The 17,923-nt window shown below is 35.0% G+C and overlaps 1 protein-coding gene across 5 annotated transcripts; it reads left to right on the top strand.

Annotated features, from left to right (window-relative positions):
• The first annotated feature begins 2,706 nt into the window (after positions 1-2,706).
• Positions 2,707-17,728, top strand: LOC145579647 (uncharacterized). 5 transcript variants are annotated; one of them, XM_081636886.1, is made up of 15 exons: positions 2,713-2,997; positions 3,527-3,625; positions 4,490-4,736; positions 5,491-5,572; positions 5,698-5,801; positions 5,890-6,016; positions 6,113-6,207; positions 6,771-6,894; positions 11,202-11,282; positions 13,975-14,073; positions 14,175-14,360; positions 14,855-14,995; positions 15,241-15,288; positions 15,758-15,886; positions 17,354-17,728. In XM_081636886.1, exons 3-15 carry the CDS (start codon positions 4,672-4,674, stop codon positions 17,519-17,521), a joined length of 1,449 nt encoding a protein of 482 aa, XP_081493012.1. In that variant the 5' UTR covers positions 2,713-2,997; positions 3,527-3,625; positions 4,490-4,671; the 3' UTR covers positions 17,522-17,728. The 5 variants fall into 5 exon arrangements, with proteins under 5 accessions (XP_081493015.1, XP_081493014.1, XP_081493012.1 ...); XM_081636888.1 differs by lacking the exon at positions 3,527-3,625 and having other exon boundaries at positions 2,711-2,997; positions 5,491-5,576; XM_081636887.1 differs by lacking the exon at positions 3,527-3,625 and having other exon boundaries at positions 2,713-2,981.
• The last annotated feature ends 195 nt before the right edge of the window (positions 17,729-17,923 follow it).

Here is a 17,923-nt window from a genome sequence, read left to right as displayed (position 1 = left end):
CTCATAAATTTAAACATAATATCAATTAAACTCTATTAACTCATAAAAAAATAATAATCAAAACCAAGAACCAATATAAATTAAAACTTGAAATAATTTAAGGAAAAAGAAAGAACAAAGGAGGGAAGGAGAAGGGCGAATGGTGGCTGGGCGGTGGTCGACGGCGAGCAGAAGGTGGCCAGAGTGGTGGTGCGTCGGGCTGGGCAGCGACAGCAGTTCAAGCTTCAAGGTTTTTTTTTTTTTTTTTTTTTTTTTTTTTTTACGTGAAGAGGAGGAAGAGAAGTGAGGGGGAAATAAGGGTTTTTGGGGTTTTATATTTTTGTGGGCTTCACTTTCCTAATCCAAGTAGGAGTAGGATTGGTTTGGGAGTAAGATTTAAGTAGTGTGCTAGTAAACTTAAAAGGGATTATGATTTAAATTAAACACTTAATAGTTTTAGCTTGAAAATCTTATTGTTTTTACATCAAAATAATTCATATTATAAAATTAAAATAAAAAAAAATCTGTATAAATAATAAATAAATATAATTTAATTAGGATGAAAATACGGGGGATTACATAACAACTACAGTGACGGTTGACGGCCTCCGGTGACCTCCGTCGACCTCCAATGTAAATGCGCATCAAGGGCCAACAACTGTTCTCACAGACCAACACGAGTCCTTTCGGCGCATCCCGGAAAAACTTCCCAAGGTGTCACCCATCCCAAGACTACTCCCAACCAAGCACGCTTAACTATGGAGTATCTTAGCACATGAGCTCCCTAAAAGGAAGATGCATCTTGTTGATATGAGTAGTATATCAAATCCTTTTTAAAGTAATCACGAGGGGTATTACATCCAGTGACCTTCGTTGACCTCCAGTGACCTCCAACACGACATTGTTAGACAACGTCAGAAGATGACACATGACGCTAACGCCCTACTCTCATAGTGCGACGCCCGAAAGCTGCGAAACGAGTCAAGATTGTTACTTGTGGTTCCTAAAAATCAAGGAAGTCACCCTTAACTTCCTTAACTGATTTTTACCAGTTAAAGGTTTATAAAAGGAAGGCAACGACCAGCCATAAGAGGAGATCATACACACCATATTTTAAGTATAAACACCCACAAAGATTACAATACAAAATACATCATCAAAAGATACATCACGAGACTCCGTTCGACGATCCATACGACGACATGTCTCTTTCGATTGTTTTACAAGTTGCAATGATCATATCTTCTCAATAGCTTTAATGTATACTTAATTTCTTGATCTTATGTATTTCTTTACTATATATGGCCTTAGACGCTTGAATAATCATTGTATTTGTATCAATAATGGCTATAACGCTCGTATCATAGTGAATTGGTAGACAAGTAGCCACTCACGGTATTTACCCACATTCATCGGGGTTTTCCGCGTCACCATATCATCATGTCTATCTTTATTTTTATTTTTATCATTTACATTTCACAATTTCTTTTTATCTAATTATCGGCATCTCAACCAAAGGTTGTCTCTTTAGGTGATTTTTGGCATAAACAACCTTCTTTTAAGTGTTATTTGCAACTTTTGCCAAAAACAATTGCATACCCAAATACGATTTTATTAAGTGAATTATCTAACTTAATTAATTCATCCAATCCAACCCAATCTAATACATACATCTCCTCTTTATCCCGATACATCAACTTCTCCATCTTCATCTTTTCCCCATATCTATCCCTTTCTTCTTTCGATCCAATCATCTCTCTTTATCTTCATCTAAGCCTATAAAGCTTTATAATACCCACTATACACTAACTTTGTATAAGCCAATTGCGATTATTACGAGAGGGAGATTTATAACTTAAATATTTTCCAAAGAGAGAATTTAAAAAAGGAAAATTTGCCAATTACTACCGCGTATTAATACCTATTTGGCAATTACTACCGCGAAATAAAAAACTTGCAAATTACTACCGCAAAAAAATTTAAAAATTTGCTGCTACTACTAGACTTCACTTTAGGCCAATTATGACGTCACCTTCCCCCCCTTAACCAACGTTTAACCCTAGTTAAGCAATAAAACGATAATAAAAAAAAAATCCCTGCTAACCTAAGATTACCCAATTTACCCAACCATCTTTTCTCTCTCATAGCTTCACTTTGAACCTTTACATTCAACCTCCATTAAAGAACACTATGCACTTTGACCCTTTTATTCTTCTTCCTAAATTCTCTTTGGTCCAAGACTTCATAATTAAAGCCTTCACACTTGAATTTCTATCCTATCGAACTTGTCAAATCACATATTATGCTTAATTGATAGCTTAATTCAAAGAAAAAATACAAAAGCCCTATGTTAATCAACCAAAATCATAATCCATAAACCCTAAATTGCAAAAACCCTAAAATTTGAAAACGAATTTGTTTGAGGCGAATTACACATTTGTCTGGAGCAATTGGAGAATAGATGAGAGGAATAATTAGTGTCAATTTTGGAGCACGAAGCTTGAAGGAACATTAGCAATGGTGAAGGAGGAAGATCAATGAGAGAGAAAGAAAGGAAAGGGGGGTTAGTTAGGTTAGTTTGCTAGGGTGACCATGGGTTGGGGATTTATTTTTCTTTTTTTTAGGGTCATTTAAATACTTAATTAAGGGTTAAACGTGGGTTAAGGGAATAAATGACGTCATAAATAATCTAAAGTGAAGTCTGGTAGTAAAATAAATTTTAAAATTTTTTTTACGGTAATATTTACAAATTTTTAATTCGTAATAGTAATTTCAAAATGACATTAATAAGCGGTAATAATTGACAAATTTTCCATTAAAGAAAGAAGGATATAACAGGAGAGAGGCAAAGAGCTAACTAACCTCGAAGGGTGTGAGAGTGGGGTTTAGTCACTTGCATTATAGGATTTCACTACTCAGACTCTCTCCTCCTCGCCCTGAAATTTTCACAACCGCAAACCACTCTCTTTTGCCAGATTTAAGCTGCATTCAACTAAGTTCTGGTGCGCCATTTTCAGCGTTAGTCTTCACTTTTCTCTTTCTTGCAATTTTCTAATTTGTTTGAGTTACTTCTGAGCTTCTAATTTTTTGTTTTGATAATTGAGTTTTGTGATCGGATTAAGGGTTTGGTAAATTAGTTAGATGATTACTTCATTTGGGTTGATTTGTTGGAAGATTAAACTTTGATCTTGTTTGGAAATCCAGGTTGAGTTTTCCAGTGATTTGTTTCTTACAAGTAGTTACTACTTGTTGGGATTAGGTAGTGGATTGTTAAGTTCATTAGTAAATTGCTTTGTAAATTATTGTGAGCACCATTTAATTTTGTTTCATAGCTGGATTATTAAGCTATCAAACTAAATAAGGACTCAATTGTTTGATTTTGTATCTTTTTATTGCAATTTGACATGTTATTATGTTAGTTTTCTGTATAGTAGAAGTTGTGAATTGTTTGTTGCAACTATTGGTTTTATGGGGTTGGACTTGTGAGTAGTGGCTCGCCGGTTTTACCAAATTGCTTGATCTAACACCTTCAATTTCTAGTTTTCAGGTGGCAAGTTTGATTTGGAAGCTTTTGTTTGGGCGTTAGCATTGGGTGGGATTAGTACTAGTTCTTTTACTTAAACTTCTATGTTGGGCCTAGGGGCTAGTAAGTCTCGTCCACATGTCTTCCTGCATTATGAATGACAAGGTTACCTTTTGTAGAGAATGTTTGCTATGTATTAAGAGGCATGGGTTTGCCCCTTGTTGGTGGTGGGTTGGTTAAAAATTAGTTTTGCAGGAGTTGGTATGAAGTTGTCGCACAATGCTATTATGGAAACTTTGTGGTGTATTTGTGTCTTTTTGTGTTCAAATTATAGCTGTTAATTTTGTAAAAAAAAAAAAAAAGAAAAAAAAAAAAAGAAATAACCTCACACATAGGTGTCTTAGCACCTATGCTAAGCTCTCTCCATTTCTATATAATAGTCCCATATGGAATCAATCATATAAAATAAGAAAAGAAGAATATTTGGAATTCAACATTAAAGTACAAAAACAATTCATAAAAATAAGTTTGCCTTATTTAAATTTTTTGATTTTTTTTTATTGGAAAGCATTAATCATAATTGCATAATTTATGGGAGAAAATTCCTTACTTAGAGTCATACCATTAATCAACAATCAATTAATTTAACCAATCAGAATTTAATATGTATAAAATAGGAAATAAAGACTAAGTTAAAAACGGAATATATTCAATATGAGTAGATATTTTTGAAACGCCTAAAATAGTATATGAGACTAATATTATGAAACGGAGGGAGTATTATCTTTGTTGTTCCCTCCAAGTGGAAGGATTCAAATTATCGAATTTATTTCCTAAAAAAAAACACGATAAGAAATTGAGAATTTGGGGATTGTGGACCTGGAATTTGTGTATAATGTTCCTTCAATCAGTGCGTGTTTCTATAGCTTTTCAGTTGGATATAAAGCTTCTTTTGTTAATGGATACATTTGTCAATGTCAAATTCAGGGATATTTTCTTATCAACTTGAAGCTGATGATATAAGAGTTAGCTATTTCCTCTGCCCAAGTTCTATCGTATTGCCGGGAGCTCTGATCAGCTGGCTCATTCTGGGGTCTGCATTGTTTTACATGCCAGTTGATTTTACAGAAGCACTTAAGAGAATTTATCATGGTTCTCACCCATAGTATATGTGTCCCATCATTGTCACAAATATGATTGAACAATTCATCAATTTTGTAATTCGACCTCCCAGGTACCAAGTTCATTTCTCCTGTATCAAGCTTATGTTCTTGTCAGCATGCCATCATTGACAAACATTTTTGTTGTTGCTTTGTAAAACACCAATTTGTATCCTCAGCATCCTCTTAATATTACTTGAATTTACTACCAAAGTTTTGAAAAGTGAAAGATAATAGAGAAAATTTCTAGACAGACATGATTAAATCAGCATTGTCATCCCACCCTGAGAGAAGTAGACCCTCTCTTCTCTTGGAAATCCTCTTGATAACCGGTTTCCAAAAGGATTTCTGCCCCAAAGAGGTAAACCCAAATTATGAGAACCAATGTTTAATAGGTTCACGGGTTCCTCACAGAAAGGAAGGGGTACATCCCCCATCTGTTGCAGCTCATCTAATAATTATCTGGTCTTCTTTATGCTCACTCCACACATCATCGAACTCACCGTCTTGACCTCAATCTCATACCTTTGAGCATGTACTTGAGTAAGAGGGACAATACTGTTCTATGGCTTCTGCCCCCTCTAATTTTCCTCTGTAGCCACACGCCCACACCCCCCTGATATGCGAATTCTTCATCCCCGTCTTTCTCTTATGTAAAGATATATCATTGCTTTGTTTTTTTTTCTTTTTTTTTTCTTCCCATTTTTGAAAATATGAATTTTTACTTTAGAATTAGTAATGTTGTTTTTATTTTGGTCATCATCATATAGTGTTGTTGTGTTATTGCTGTTACTACTATGGCTCTCTTACATGTTCTGTATTACATAGGGCCGTGTATGATCCAGATCAGTACTTATGGGAGAAGGATTTTACACTTGCTGGCAGAGCATACAAAAGAGAGGATTTGGAGGCAAGTATGGGAATCGTCTCATTGATATTCAATTTATTTTTTTCTCTAGTAGAAGTCATATGTGTTAATGCTGCATCATTTTGTCATTTAAACTTGGTAAAATGCTTCCCCATGAGAATTTGCAGCTTCAAAATGGAAGAGGCCAGACCTTGAAGTGTAGTCATTATGTCCCATCTCTTCTCCCAGAAGATTTTGCTCTTCCGTGTGTTGTATACTGTCACGGAAACAGGTCTGTCAAGAATTTTGATTTATATGTTTTTTTGATACATTAATATTACACATAAAATTTCCAAAAACCCATTTTGTTACTACTACAGCGGATGTCGGGCAGATGCAAATGAGGCTGCTGTAATACTTCTTCCAGCAAATATTACTGTCTTTACCCTGGACTTCTCTGGATCAGGCTTATCTGATGGTAATTATGTTAGCCTGGGATGGCATGAGGTTTGTTTATGTTCTAGATAACTGTCATAATCAGTAACTATAAAAGCATGGTTGCATGACCATCAATTTCATTCGCTCTCTTTTTATTTGTGACAGAAAGATGACCTCAGAGTTGTCGTCTCTTATTTAAGAAGTAACAAGCGCGTGTCGCAAATTGGTCTTTGGGGACGATCTATGGGTGCCATTACAAGGTACAAAGCACCTGGCGTCCTTTTCTTTTCTTCTCCAATTATCAATCATCCAATAAATTGTATCTTTCTCTGTTGCAGTATAATTTTATACAAATTGTTTGCCTATTTATTATGTTCATATTTTGAGATTTTTCTTAAAAGTTTTCATCCTATATATGCTTATACGACTTTCATTATATCCAGTAGGCTTGTCAAAATTGGTAGAGCCATTATTATCAATGTTCTTTCAAGCATTGTTGGAGGTGGTGATGAAACAATCAATTTCATTTTAAATTTCTTACCCTTTGAATGATTAGTTTGTTCTTTAGTCAGAGATTAGTTACATGGATTTTGTCATGGTGTATATATTATTTAAATAAACTTGGGGCTTGATATTCTGTTAGTGACTTAGTGAGTTCCGTTAGATCAAATTACAAACTTGAAACTTGTGTGAGCTGTGAGCATTTCAAGTATTATGAATACGTGATTATGACTTTGTGGACGAAATAGTTTGAATTAGAGGACGATTTTGAGATTTTACTGCTGTTGAATAACTTATTGTTGCTGTTCTGTTTCTTATGCAGCCTTCTTTATGGATCAGAGGACCCTTCAATCTCTGGGATGGTTTTAGATAGTGCTTTCTCTAATTTATTTGATCTTATGATGGAACTTGTTGATGTTTACAAGATTCGGCTCCCAAAATTCACTGTATGTATTATTTCCTTGCAAGTATGGTGTAGTAGTAGACTTGTAAGATCACCAAATTTTACTACTTGATATCATGCGCTATTTTCAAAGTTTTCTTGTTAGGCATTATTCTGTCTTTGCTCACCCAAGCTTTTTCTTTGCAAGCTGTTGCCAACCCTACCGTTGGGATGATAAAGTCACCACAAACAATAATGTACTCCCTCCGTCCCTTTATTTTTGCCCCAAGGACTTATGTTCACTTTATTAAGTTTTGGTTGATTGTAGTTATGAGAGGGATAATTGGTGGGACTAAAAAAACTGTTTGTGAGAGTAGAGTAATGCTCCCAATAGCCATTTATGGAATGGAGCAAACTTAAGGGGACAGCCCAAAAAGGAAAGTGGAGCAAACTTTAAGGAACAGAGGGAGTACTTTGTATCATTCTAGCACAACTCTGAGCATTCCTCCCATTTCAACAAAACCCATATTTGCTTTTGATACCAGCGTGCCAGAAAAATGCTAGAGCAATATTTGTAGATGCCAACCTCCCGAATCCCAAATTTCTTTCTGCCTATGGACTACACACTTAATCTCAAAGCTGATCCTTCTTCACACACACACACCAAAAAAAAAAAAAAAAAAAAAAAAAAAAAATCATTAATATGTTACTTTTACTTGCAATAATTTCCGGAATTTAGAATAGGGGGAGACAATGGAGTCTTGTATTAACTAGACTCTCATGAGCTTCTTCCACCTTCTAGTTTTCTGGAAATAATCATAACCTAGTGATTATTCACACCTGGATTGCCTATTTGGATCTTGATACCATGGTACAAACTTTATAATTTCAAACTTAGATGCTAAGCCTATTCGTTCTCCTTATTTCCACCTATTTTAGGAAAAATAAGTTCAATTAAGTTCATATAAAGGCTGATTAGGCTACCAAGTTCAATTTAAATCTAGTTCTATTAAGTATTTAAGTTAACATATGTTCAAATAAGGTTAGATTAGTAAAAACGAGATAAATAACTTCTCTCTTTCCACCTTAATCACACCCCCAACACTCTCATAGGATCCTCTCAATTATATAAACTATAAGAAAGTGAAAGAAAAGGTGTCGTAGGGTGCTCTCAGGGGTAAGAGATTTATTCTGTGGGGGCAATATTCACCATCATCAAAAAAATTATAATTACATTCTTTAATCTAGGAGTGAACCCCATGCTTAAACTAAGATTACCTTCATAAGCCTTCTTAAAACTTATCATAAAGTAATTCTCCAAACTACTTCATGATGTGTCTTCTCCATAACTTCATTGGCTTCCAAAGCCACCTCCAAAATTTTCCTTCACCTCTACGGAAAAACGTGACAATGATATTGTTTTGTGATTTGCCAACACATTCGAGAGTCGTGACAATCTTGCATGCACTAGTAAGAAAATTGATGAGATGAGAATGTGTCTTAGATGATCAATCCCTAGTTAAAACTAGTAAGTGAAGTTAGATTTCATACTCTTCCTAGTAACCCTAGTTAGATTAAATTCTACAAAAGCTCCTAGCAAAATCATCCTTGACCACATCACAATAAGGCAAAGATCACAGCAAATAGCTGTTTTGAACCCATTCATAATGTTGCCTGATCGATCTCTAACTGCAATTCTGCCTATCTAGTACAGAAGGATATGGTTTCAATCCATTCTAATGGGAACATCTTACAAATAGCATGAACATCACTTAAAACCTCTCCAAACACTCTGTATCTCTTCAATAAATTTTGATGCCTCCTCCCATTTCACACCTTCAAGGAAAAGTTCTGGGGAAGCTTCCTTCTCTCTTGCCACCTTAATCTTCATCATTTATAACTTGACTCTGCCTCTCCCTTTATGCTTCCTCATTCCTAAGATCCACAGTCTGTGTGCTAACTGCTTACTCTTCTTCTTCATCACAAAGTTTCTAATGAACTTAACAATTTCCTAAAAGAGAGTCACTTCTCACTTGTCATCTCTGAAAAATTCTTTTTCCACAACTTTCAGCTTCTGTTAAGAACTGCTACTTCTTTACGATATAAATTTCCCTCCAGCGCACTCTCAACATCTCATTCACCCCACCACTCCTTCATTACTTAAAATTCAGGTTTGTAGTCTACATTTTTTGTCAAAAGAAAACAGTGATGAAAATTAAGGTAATAATCACACCTAGGCTGGGGAAGTATCTCTTGAATTAACATAGGAAAGTCATCGTCAATAACAGTGAATTTTTATTATCTTGGAGATGGGATATAGTTGGGTGACGTCATTATTATACCTGAAGTGTTATTGGTATCCTCCCAATTCTCCTATTTCTTTTTTGTCACATCTGTATTTCTGACCTTTGAGTTCAATCATCGGGGATGTCTTTTCTTTTTTGTTTTTTCTTTATCTCCTTCACAGGCTTTGGTGAGATTCAATAATGCGCTTCATTATTAATTTTGGAAAAACTTAATGAGCAAGAATTTTACTAGTTGTAGCTATATAATTATATGATTTGCTAGGATACAAGAGTGTTTTTGGCTGGAGGAACATCAGCTATTTGATAGATTTATACCAATTATATTTCTGTTAGCATAGCATTTTCTAGAGAAGACTGGGATCTCATATTAGTAAGCTCCATAAATTATACTATCATTTGACCCCATCATGACCAATTGACCACAATAGTCGTAGATATGTAAATTTGTAAACTAAGAGAGGTCAGAGGGTAGCAAAGCAATTATGACCTCTTGAAACTAGGTATCAGTGTGTCACAAAAGCATGTAAACCTTGGGAAAGGTTGTTTTAGGAGTTAAATACCTTTGAGCGATTTGCTGGAAAATTTGTGATTATATATTGTGACTATGAAGTGTGCTGAGTGAAGAGGATAAATTGGTGGTAGTCTAGGTGATCGAAAATCCTTATAGTAAAGGTAAGGGGTTTTGGAATTTGTTGTTGAGAATAATAGGGCTCTAAGATGAAAGTGTTAGGGTCCTTTCATTTTCTTGTGTCTTCATTATTTCATTTCGTTGGTTTTTGTAGTATCTACTAACTACTTGTATAATTTTTGAGAGGTAGGGGTGGAGGGAGGGGGAATTACCACCCCTTAGGCATTTTAAAAATATCACTTCCAAGCTGCATTTCTAAATGATAATAGGACAGAACTTGGAAAGTAGTACCCCTTGATTTTACATCTAATTGTATTCTTCTGGAGCTGTCCTTTAAAGGTCACGAGGTGAATTTTTGTTGATTTTTGGCCTCATTAGAGGCTAGACAAAAAAGGTAGCTGATACTTTTTTTTATAGTGCATTGGTTTTTGAAGTTGGCGATCTGACATTGACCAAGGGGAGTTATGGGCTGTTTTAAACTTTCAGATTTATTCTCCCAGTACGTATCGGGTTACCGTTACCACAAGACTAACACAATCCCACCACAACAGCTTGAAGTTTGTAGTTTTCCACCCATTTTTTGCACTTCAGCTGCCAGGTAAAATGGGGGTGAGAGGGAAAACCCTCGTCTTTTTATTGGGACATGAGAATGAGAGTAAGGAGTTGAAAGAGAATTGTTGACAGTGGATGCTGATTTCAGCTATTAATACAGGCATTAAGTGGGATTTTCTTATTTTATGGGATTTTCTTATTTTACATTTGATACTATGCTCTTGTAGTGTTGCCTGGTATGTGGTATATTTCATGTACTTTATATATTTTTGAAATGGAGAATGTGGGTTCTATTTCATATTTCCATGACCAAGTTTCAGTGTTAGTCAATGGATGATTGTCATGATTCTTATCAGGCTGATTTCGGACTTTTCTCTTCATTGATTCTTATAATCAAGGAGTCACTGATGTAGGCTTTCTATTTTCACTCTCCTGGCTAGTGTGGCTTTAAAGCTAGACAAAATTTGAATGAGACAAAAATTGAATGAGACTTTCTCTGGGTAACAACGATTGTGATTAGGGTTTTTATTGGGTTAAGTGGGAAGAATCACCAGAAGCATGTTGGAGGTCTTGGCATTAGGCCCATCCGAGCTGTGAATGAAGCTCTTATGGCAAAGGGGCTTTGAGAGTCCGAGGTGTATGAATGAAAATGAAGTAATGTGAAAGAACACCATCAAACTCAAACACTGTATAGTACCCTCCTTGTTTACTCAAACATTTTAATCTTGTGAAATAAATGCATCAATGAATGTGCTCCAAAATTGCTGTATTGTAATATGAAGGTTGACTTTTGTGTTTAGCAGAATATGCAAGTGATAATGAACTGGTAAGAGTAGAGAATATGATTTACTTAATGGCAAAGTTCTGACTGCGATTTCTGAATAGGTGAAGATGGCTGTGCAGTACATGCGGCGGGTGATCAAAAGGAGGGTAAAGTTTGATATCAAAGACCTCAATTCTTTGCAGGTTTAACAAAAATCAATTTACCGTACACATACTTACAGATATTGAATTAGTCCCTTCTCACTTTTGCATTTATTAACCTCCTCCTCATCGGATCTCTCCTCATGGTGGGTGCATGTGTGTATGTGTGCGCGTGTGTGTGAGAGAGAGAGTGTTTCGCATGCTTGTTTGTGTAACTGCGCATGCGTGCATGCTTGTGTTTGTCCATGAGTGCACTTGCATGTTACCATTTAAAATAAACTTGATTTAAAATAGGAAGATTGATAAGGACTTGATAAGATATGTACAATGAAGATAAGATTGATAAGATATTTTAGGCTCATTTTTTTTAAAAAAATTAAAGATAACTTATCTTTTTGGAATTGCAAGAATCGGTTAATTTATCAATTTAAAACTTTCATAGCATGGATGAAATCAAGAAAACGACTAATTATTCATCTCAAACGTAGAACTAATGTGAGAAATAGTTTATACATCTACGTATTATATTTACCTCTCTCATTGTTAAAGTTTTTCGAATAGGATCTCCAAAGTTTTTCGATATAGAGGAACAGAGTAATTCGAGGGAAAATTTGGGGAAATATAAGATTGGGTGGTATTCCGTTGAACACGTGATATACACGTGGGTAGTCAACCGCAAACGGGACCCTGTTTTCTGTCAAAAAGTATGATTTTGTAAAAAAAAATTTGATTAAGGTATGATCTCACAAAAATATTTTTATAAGGAGGTTTTTCACAAAAAAAATGCTTTTAAAAGGAGGTTTCTGACAAAATTTCCTTTTCAAAATTTAGCGTACCATTTAGCACCGTCATAACCATTCATAGTATATCAATGGTACAATTTCACCAATTAATGTTACTGATGCAGCTTTAAAAGTATTTCTTTAGTACCATTATATAACCATTTATAGTTTCATTGTCAACGGTACAATTGCACAACTCAATGGTACCTATATTAACTTTCAAAATAATCAAACTAAAACCATGTTATGCATTTACAAATGTATAACATTTATCTCTTTGCACTTCCTCAAATTTTACTTACCCAAACAACTAACGTAATCAAATAATTAATTAACCCCACAACCTTCTACTAGACCATCCCACTCATCCGACTTAAAAAGACAACATGCGGCTTGCAATGAAGAAAAACATGTGAGCAAGGTTCATAATTAACTCAACAAAGCAAAGCCATCCCTAGTCCGTTTTTGGAGCGTAGCATTCGTATTTGTCCTTCCCATAACTCCTAAAGGTTGTATCCACAAGAGGAACCTTGTCTGTCCTACAGAAATTTGCTTAAGGCTTGATATTCAGGGAGCTTACTCAAGCAGCAAAACTAGGATTTTCATGTAGAAAACCCAAAAGAATCTCCCTTCCATAAATCCATACCCTAATTTTCTCCATTGTGATCACACATAGAGGGGAGCTCCTCTAAATTTATCGGTTGGCCTTCGGAAGTACAAATCCCACGCATCACTACAAGAAAAGGCTAAATCTAAATTTAAAGTCGGAGCATCTAGTGGAGAAGATAGGCAGACTAGATGTGGAAATAAACAAAGAATGGAGGTTCTCCTGCAATCCTACCCAAATGCCCTTTCAAAAATGGAACAAATTTCCATCCCTTAATATGTATCTCATAGTGGGGTTGAAAAGGGAAGTAAGTAATCAAAACTTGCTCTTAGTGACACTATACTAGAAAGAATGAGGTTCATGAGGACGCCCCATTTTATCCACCTAAGAAATGCTTTTTAAAATCACCCATCTGAAAACTAAACCTCCATCGCCTTTGGTGACATACTAAATCTCATCTAACAAGGTGATCCTTCCTTCTCCTGCTCCAGTTTATTAACAAAAAAACCCTCATTAGTTTCTCGCCAAGGACATTTTTTTGCTATAGCCACCGGAAGGTCCGGAATATTGAACAAAGAGTGATAATATAGTGGTATACTTTACAAGCAAGGTCAGATTGGTGTAATCCTCACACCAAGGACATTTTCTTCCATCTATGTAACCTTCGTGAAATGCTTAATAGTATCACTTCCCTACAAATTTCCGAGTTAACTTAGAGGCCCAATTTTCTACTTGCCATCCCACTAAAGCAGTAGGGTTTCTGGCCAATCCCCACTTAGCTACATTTAAAGAGTATCAATTCTTAAAACTTCAGAACACCCTCAAAAATATTAAGGTTTGTAAGCACAATTTGAAATTCTGGAAATTAGTTATAGGTATAGATGGGGTACATGAACATAGTGCAAATGGGACCCTTGGACTTCCTCCCTCCCCTCCCTAAATTTATTTGTTGAAAATTTTTCCTACTAGGCAGGCTAGGTTTGTAATATACATATATAGCTCTTTACAAATTCACTTATGTATTTTTTGCTTACAAATTTGCTACAATATAAAGTACTTGACAGGCCCCTCATAGCTTAAATTTTGCGATTGTAATTTTAAATTTATTTGATTGTGGAAGATGGTTCCTTTTGCAATTTGTGGTTGCACTTGGAAAGAAAAAAATCAATAGAATTTTGTGGGTAGTGTTTCCCCTAGTCAACGTTTCAATTCATTTTCAAGGCTTTTCTTATGAGCAATGTTTCTTGATTTTGTTATTAAAGCTTCGTATATATAATAATATTTATAAGAGTAACTCTTTGAGTTTGCTCTTCTACAATAATTATTATGATCATGATTCCTGCAGGTTGCAAGCCAAACATTCATCCCTGTCTTATTTGGACATGCTAATGGGGATAAATTTATTCAACCACACCACTCTGATGTCATCTTTAAATTGTATGCGGTATATATACATATGCATTTGTGTTGAAGTTTCTATACGTTATACTGTTACTGGCTGCTTCATGACTGCCTTTTGCTACTGGTGTCATTGTGTCAATGTAGGGTGATAAAAACATCATAAAATTTGATGGTGATCATAACTCTTCTAGGCCACAGTTCTACTATGACTCAGTTTCCATATTCTTCTATGATGCCCTACATCCTCCACAAGTTTCATCTGTTTGGTCCAATAAGATTCAGGAATATCATAGTCTGAAGGATCTGAGAGTTGATGCTGGTATGGATGAGGTAATTTGTTTTGGACATTATATACAAAATTGTCTGTTTTTCTTTTTTTTTTTTCCTTATTTTTTTAATCCATAGTCAGGTCATGAAATCAACCGCTTTGTTTTGGTATCTTTTAATATTTAATCAAAGATTTAAAGAAATATTATGAGGCACACAATTTTGGAATTTGAAAATCCCCCCAATGTGGAGGTAAAAGACTACTACTGGTGAACAAACGGTTTTATTCGCACTTTGGCAAGATAAAGAACATACACAAATTTTGTGAACTATCTTGTGCCTTATGTTGAGTTTGTAGATGTCATGGCTGTGACTCAATTGTGGTCTACTTTCAATAGAAAATTTCCTTCTATAGCTGACACCTCTTTCGTATACTGTAATCATATCTGTATAGTAATTACACAACAGGTGTATCTTTTCAAGTGCATTCTGAAAAGAACATGGTCATATTTTTCTTAATTTAGGACTAATATATGTGTATTTTATCATTTGTTTAGAAGCTGCTGTATGAGATAATATCTAATCTTCATATTGCGGGTACTGATGCTGCAAGCTCATCTTCTGCTCTGCCGAGCTTTTCAACTGCTAAGTCTGTCGGAGATTTTCTTTCTGAAATCGTACCAGTCTTGGGCACAAGTGTATGTAAAATTCTTGAACCTTTATTTGGATGTTGTTCATTAATTGGCTTTCGGGCTTACCGTAGCACACAATGGGTCTGTAGATGATATACGTCCTTATCAACTTGTACCTATGAACTAAACTTATTAGGAGCTATGACTTTATCAACACCTAGGCTGCAAGAAGAGACATGTATCATCTGAAAGTACTCTTCTCTTCGTGGAAAATGGTTTCACCATTGACATGTTTCTGGTGGTAAATGCAGGACTTGATGTCTAATGAAGACATATGTGCTGCTGATGGGTATTTCCAGGTAAACTGTACTATGTGTGATGTGTCTTGTAGTATTTGATTGTGCTCATTCTATCATAAACGAGACTTGATTCGTCTGTGAACCTGTAATGAAAGAATTATTATGTCCATTAAGCTTACAAACATGTTTAAGTCGGTTTGACTGTGTTACCTCTTGTTTGTTTCTTTGTATATAAAAAGACCCAAAGGCCCTCCTTGATAACATTTTCCGTTGTTTTGACTGCTTCTGTCCACTAGTACATACGTCTTGCATCAATATAGCTCATTGATGTTATGTGAAATTTTTTGCTTGTCAAAATGTGTTTAAAGTTAAAAAATGACTTCTTCTGGAACGTTCCTGGTCCGTCCTTACATTTTTTTGGCAGAGATGTCTCCTCTTGACCTATCTATCACTGGGTTTATGTTTCTTTGACAACATGATATTTATCTACTTCAGAAATTTTCCTATAATGAATTGATCTCATTTTCAGGATAAAATAAGTGGATCATTTGAAGAATGCTGCTCGCATGCTAGCTCTAACAAGGAGAGTTTAGGAAGGTGTTCATCTTTAGAAGGCTATGATTACATAGAGTATGTTGATCCAAGTAACAGCCATCAGGTTTGTGTCCTACTTTTACCATGAATTATTATTATTTTACTTATGCCTCCTGTAGACCTCCTGAAGGCCATGGTATAATAATTTCATTCTTGTAGTTGTGCTAGGTTTTAGAGCAATTAAAAAAAAAAAAAAAAATTACTCTTGTTAAATGAACATAAAGTTTCCATTTTGGGATGTTGGATAATATACTTGCCCGACATTATACAGAGCAAGTTAGTACATTGTATAACATTTCCCCAACATTACATAGCATTCTCGTTTGCTCCTTAAAGGGCAATCACCTTAGATGGGAGAATTGTTATGTATACGATCTATTATTAAAAGATAGGGAATTTGCTTATAGAATCAAAGTAAGTTGATTGAAGTGGAAGGCTACTATGGGGGTTTTATGTTATCCTGCATACCCCATAGATTAAAGGGAAAATTCTACTCTATGCTATGGGAATAAGGCATGCATTATTATATGGTACGAAATGTTGGCTATCAACCAATTACATTCATAAGATGAATGTGGAGGAGATGCATATGTTGGGGTGGATTTGTAGCCATATAAGAAAGGATCGATTGAGGAATGAAATAATTAGGAAGAAAGTAATACGTATATTGAGAACATAATGTGGGGGGAGAATCATTTAAGGTGGTTGAGATTGAGTGAGCTCCAGTAAGGAAACTTGAAGAGTGGCAAAATGAAAAGATCATGATGGGTAGGGGAAGACTTTATTATTCTTGGAGAGGGTGATTAAGAGTAATATTAGCCTTTAAGGGATTGAGGAACTGGATAGTGCGGAATAACTTTAAATTCATATACTTTTTTCTTTTTAAATTTACCTAAACTCGCTGTGTTTTACAAACTTAAATTGTTATCCTATGTTAAGATTTTCTCGACCTTATTATGTGTTTTTACTCGCTTGTCCCTTTCATCTAATTTTATTTGTAAATCATATTTTGAGGTTTTCTCTTTACACTGCTCTCTGTTTTTGCTCACTATATTCTTTCTAGTTTTTCATCCACTTTCATCTATCACTTTTCTTTCTATGTTCCTATTTTTGGCGGATGGTTTATTATGATGATTCATGTTAGTTGACCTCAAATCATTTTGGGACTAAGGCTTCGTTGTTTTGCAAGCTTAAACTATTTACGTCCCGTTTGCCCGTTTGGTAGGTTTCCATAAATGATGGTATTGAATTTGTATGTAAATTTTTCAGGAAAATCAAAGGTTTATTCATATGGTAATGATAGTTTACCCTAAGTTGTCCTTTTCGCTAAATGAATCTTTATTCCCACCTTATACCTCCTCCCAAGTGGTAATAAATCTTTATTCCCACCTAATACCTCCTCCAAAGTGGTAATCACCAACGATTGCCAAAATAGTGTATGAATAATCCAACAGTCCTGATGTAATAAGCTTAGTGAATTTTGTGGCTAAGGTGTTATATAAGTTGTTTAAATTGCTTTCCCTTTATGCAGATGAGCCCCAATGTGTCGAGTACCTGCACAGCGCAAGACGTAGGCAGATCGCCCAAAGACAATGAGAAAAAGGTCCCTCTAGGGAAGTCGGAAAAACTTGGGACCTTGAGTCAACTTTTGCGCTTTTGCATTCTAAAGAGAGCTAATCATCGTAACTCCTGTTCATGAGTGTACATGCTCACACGAATTGAAATTTGTTCTATTGTACTATATATGATCTTTCTAACTGCAGAATTATTTATGTACTATGACGAGTCTAACCAAAAAAAAAGTTAACATGATAGTTAGAAACGTTATGTTTGGAAAAGATTATTTATGTATTATTCACTAATCATTCTTGCGGATAGGATTAGCAAAACTTTCCAATTTCGTTAATCTGATCCAATGGTGCATTGATTCGAACTAGAAGTCATGAACCTGGTCCAGATGTCAAGTTAGTTTCAGATAATTCAAGTACTCCGTATTATTTTTAAAAAAAAAAAAGTTTTGTTTTCAAAATGATTTATTTATTATTTCATCATTAAATCATACTAGTAGTATATGACTAACAAAGTAAATTAATTTTAGCTC

The sequence above is a fragment of the Chenopodium album genome, chromosome 14 (genome assembly GCF_948465745.1).
Source record: "Chenopodium album chromosome 14, dcCheAlbu1.1, whole genome shotgun sequence".
NCBI classification, from domain to species: Eukaryota; Viridiplantae; Streptophyta; class Magnoliopsida; order Caryophyllales; family Amaranthaceae; genus Chenopodium; species Chenopodium album.
The sequence above is the reverse complement of the archived record's forward strand: the minus strand, read 5'-3'. Positions and strand labels throughout refer to the sequence as shown.

Bases quoted from the DNA above. Each gene is read 5' to 3' on its own strand.
- LOC145579647 (XM_081636887.1), top strand. From the start codon at position 4,672: ATGTGTCCCATCATTGTCACAAATATGATTGAACAATTCATCAATTTT. The intron at 4,737-5,490 runs GTACCAAGTTCA...TGTATTACATAG, and splicing joins TTTGTAATTCGACCTCCCAG to GGCCGTGTATGATCCAGATC. The intron at 11,283-13,974 runs GTTTAACAAAAA...TGATTCCTGCAG, and splicing joins AAGACCTCAATTCTTTGCAG to GTTGCAAGCCAAACATTCAT.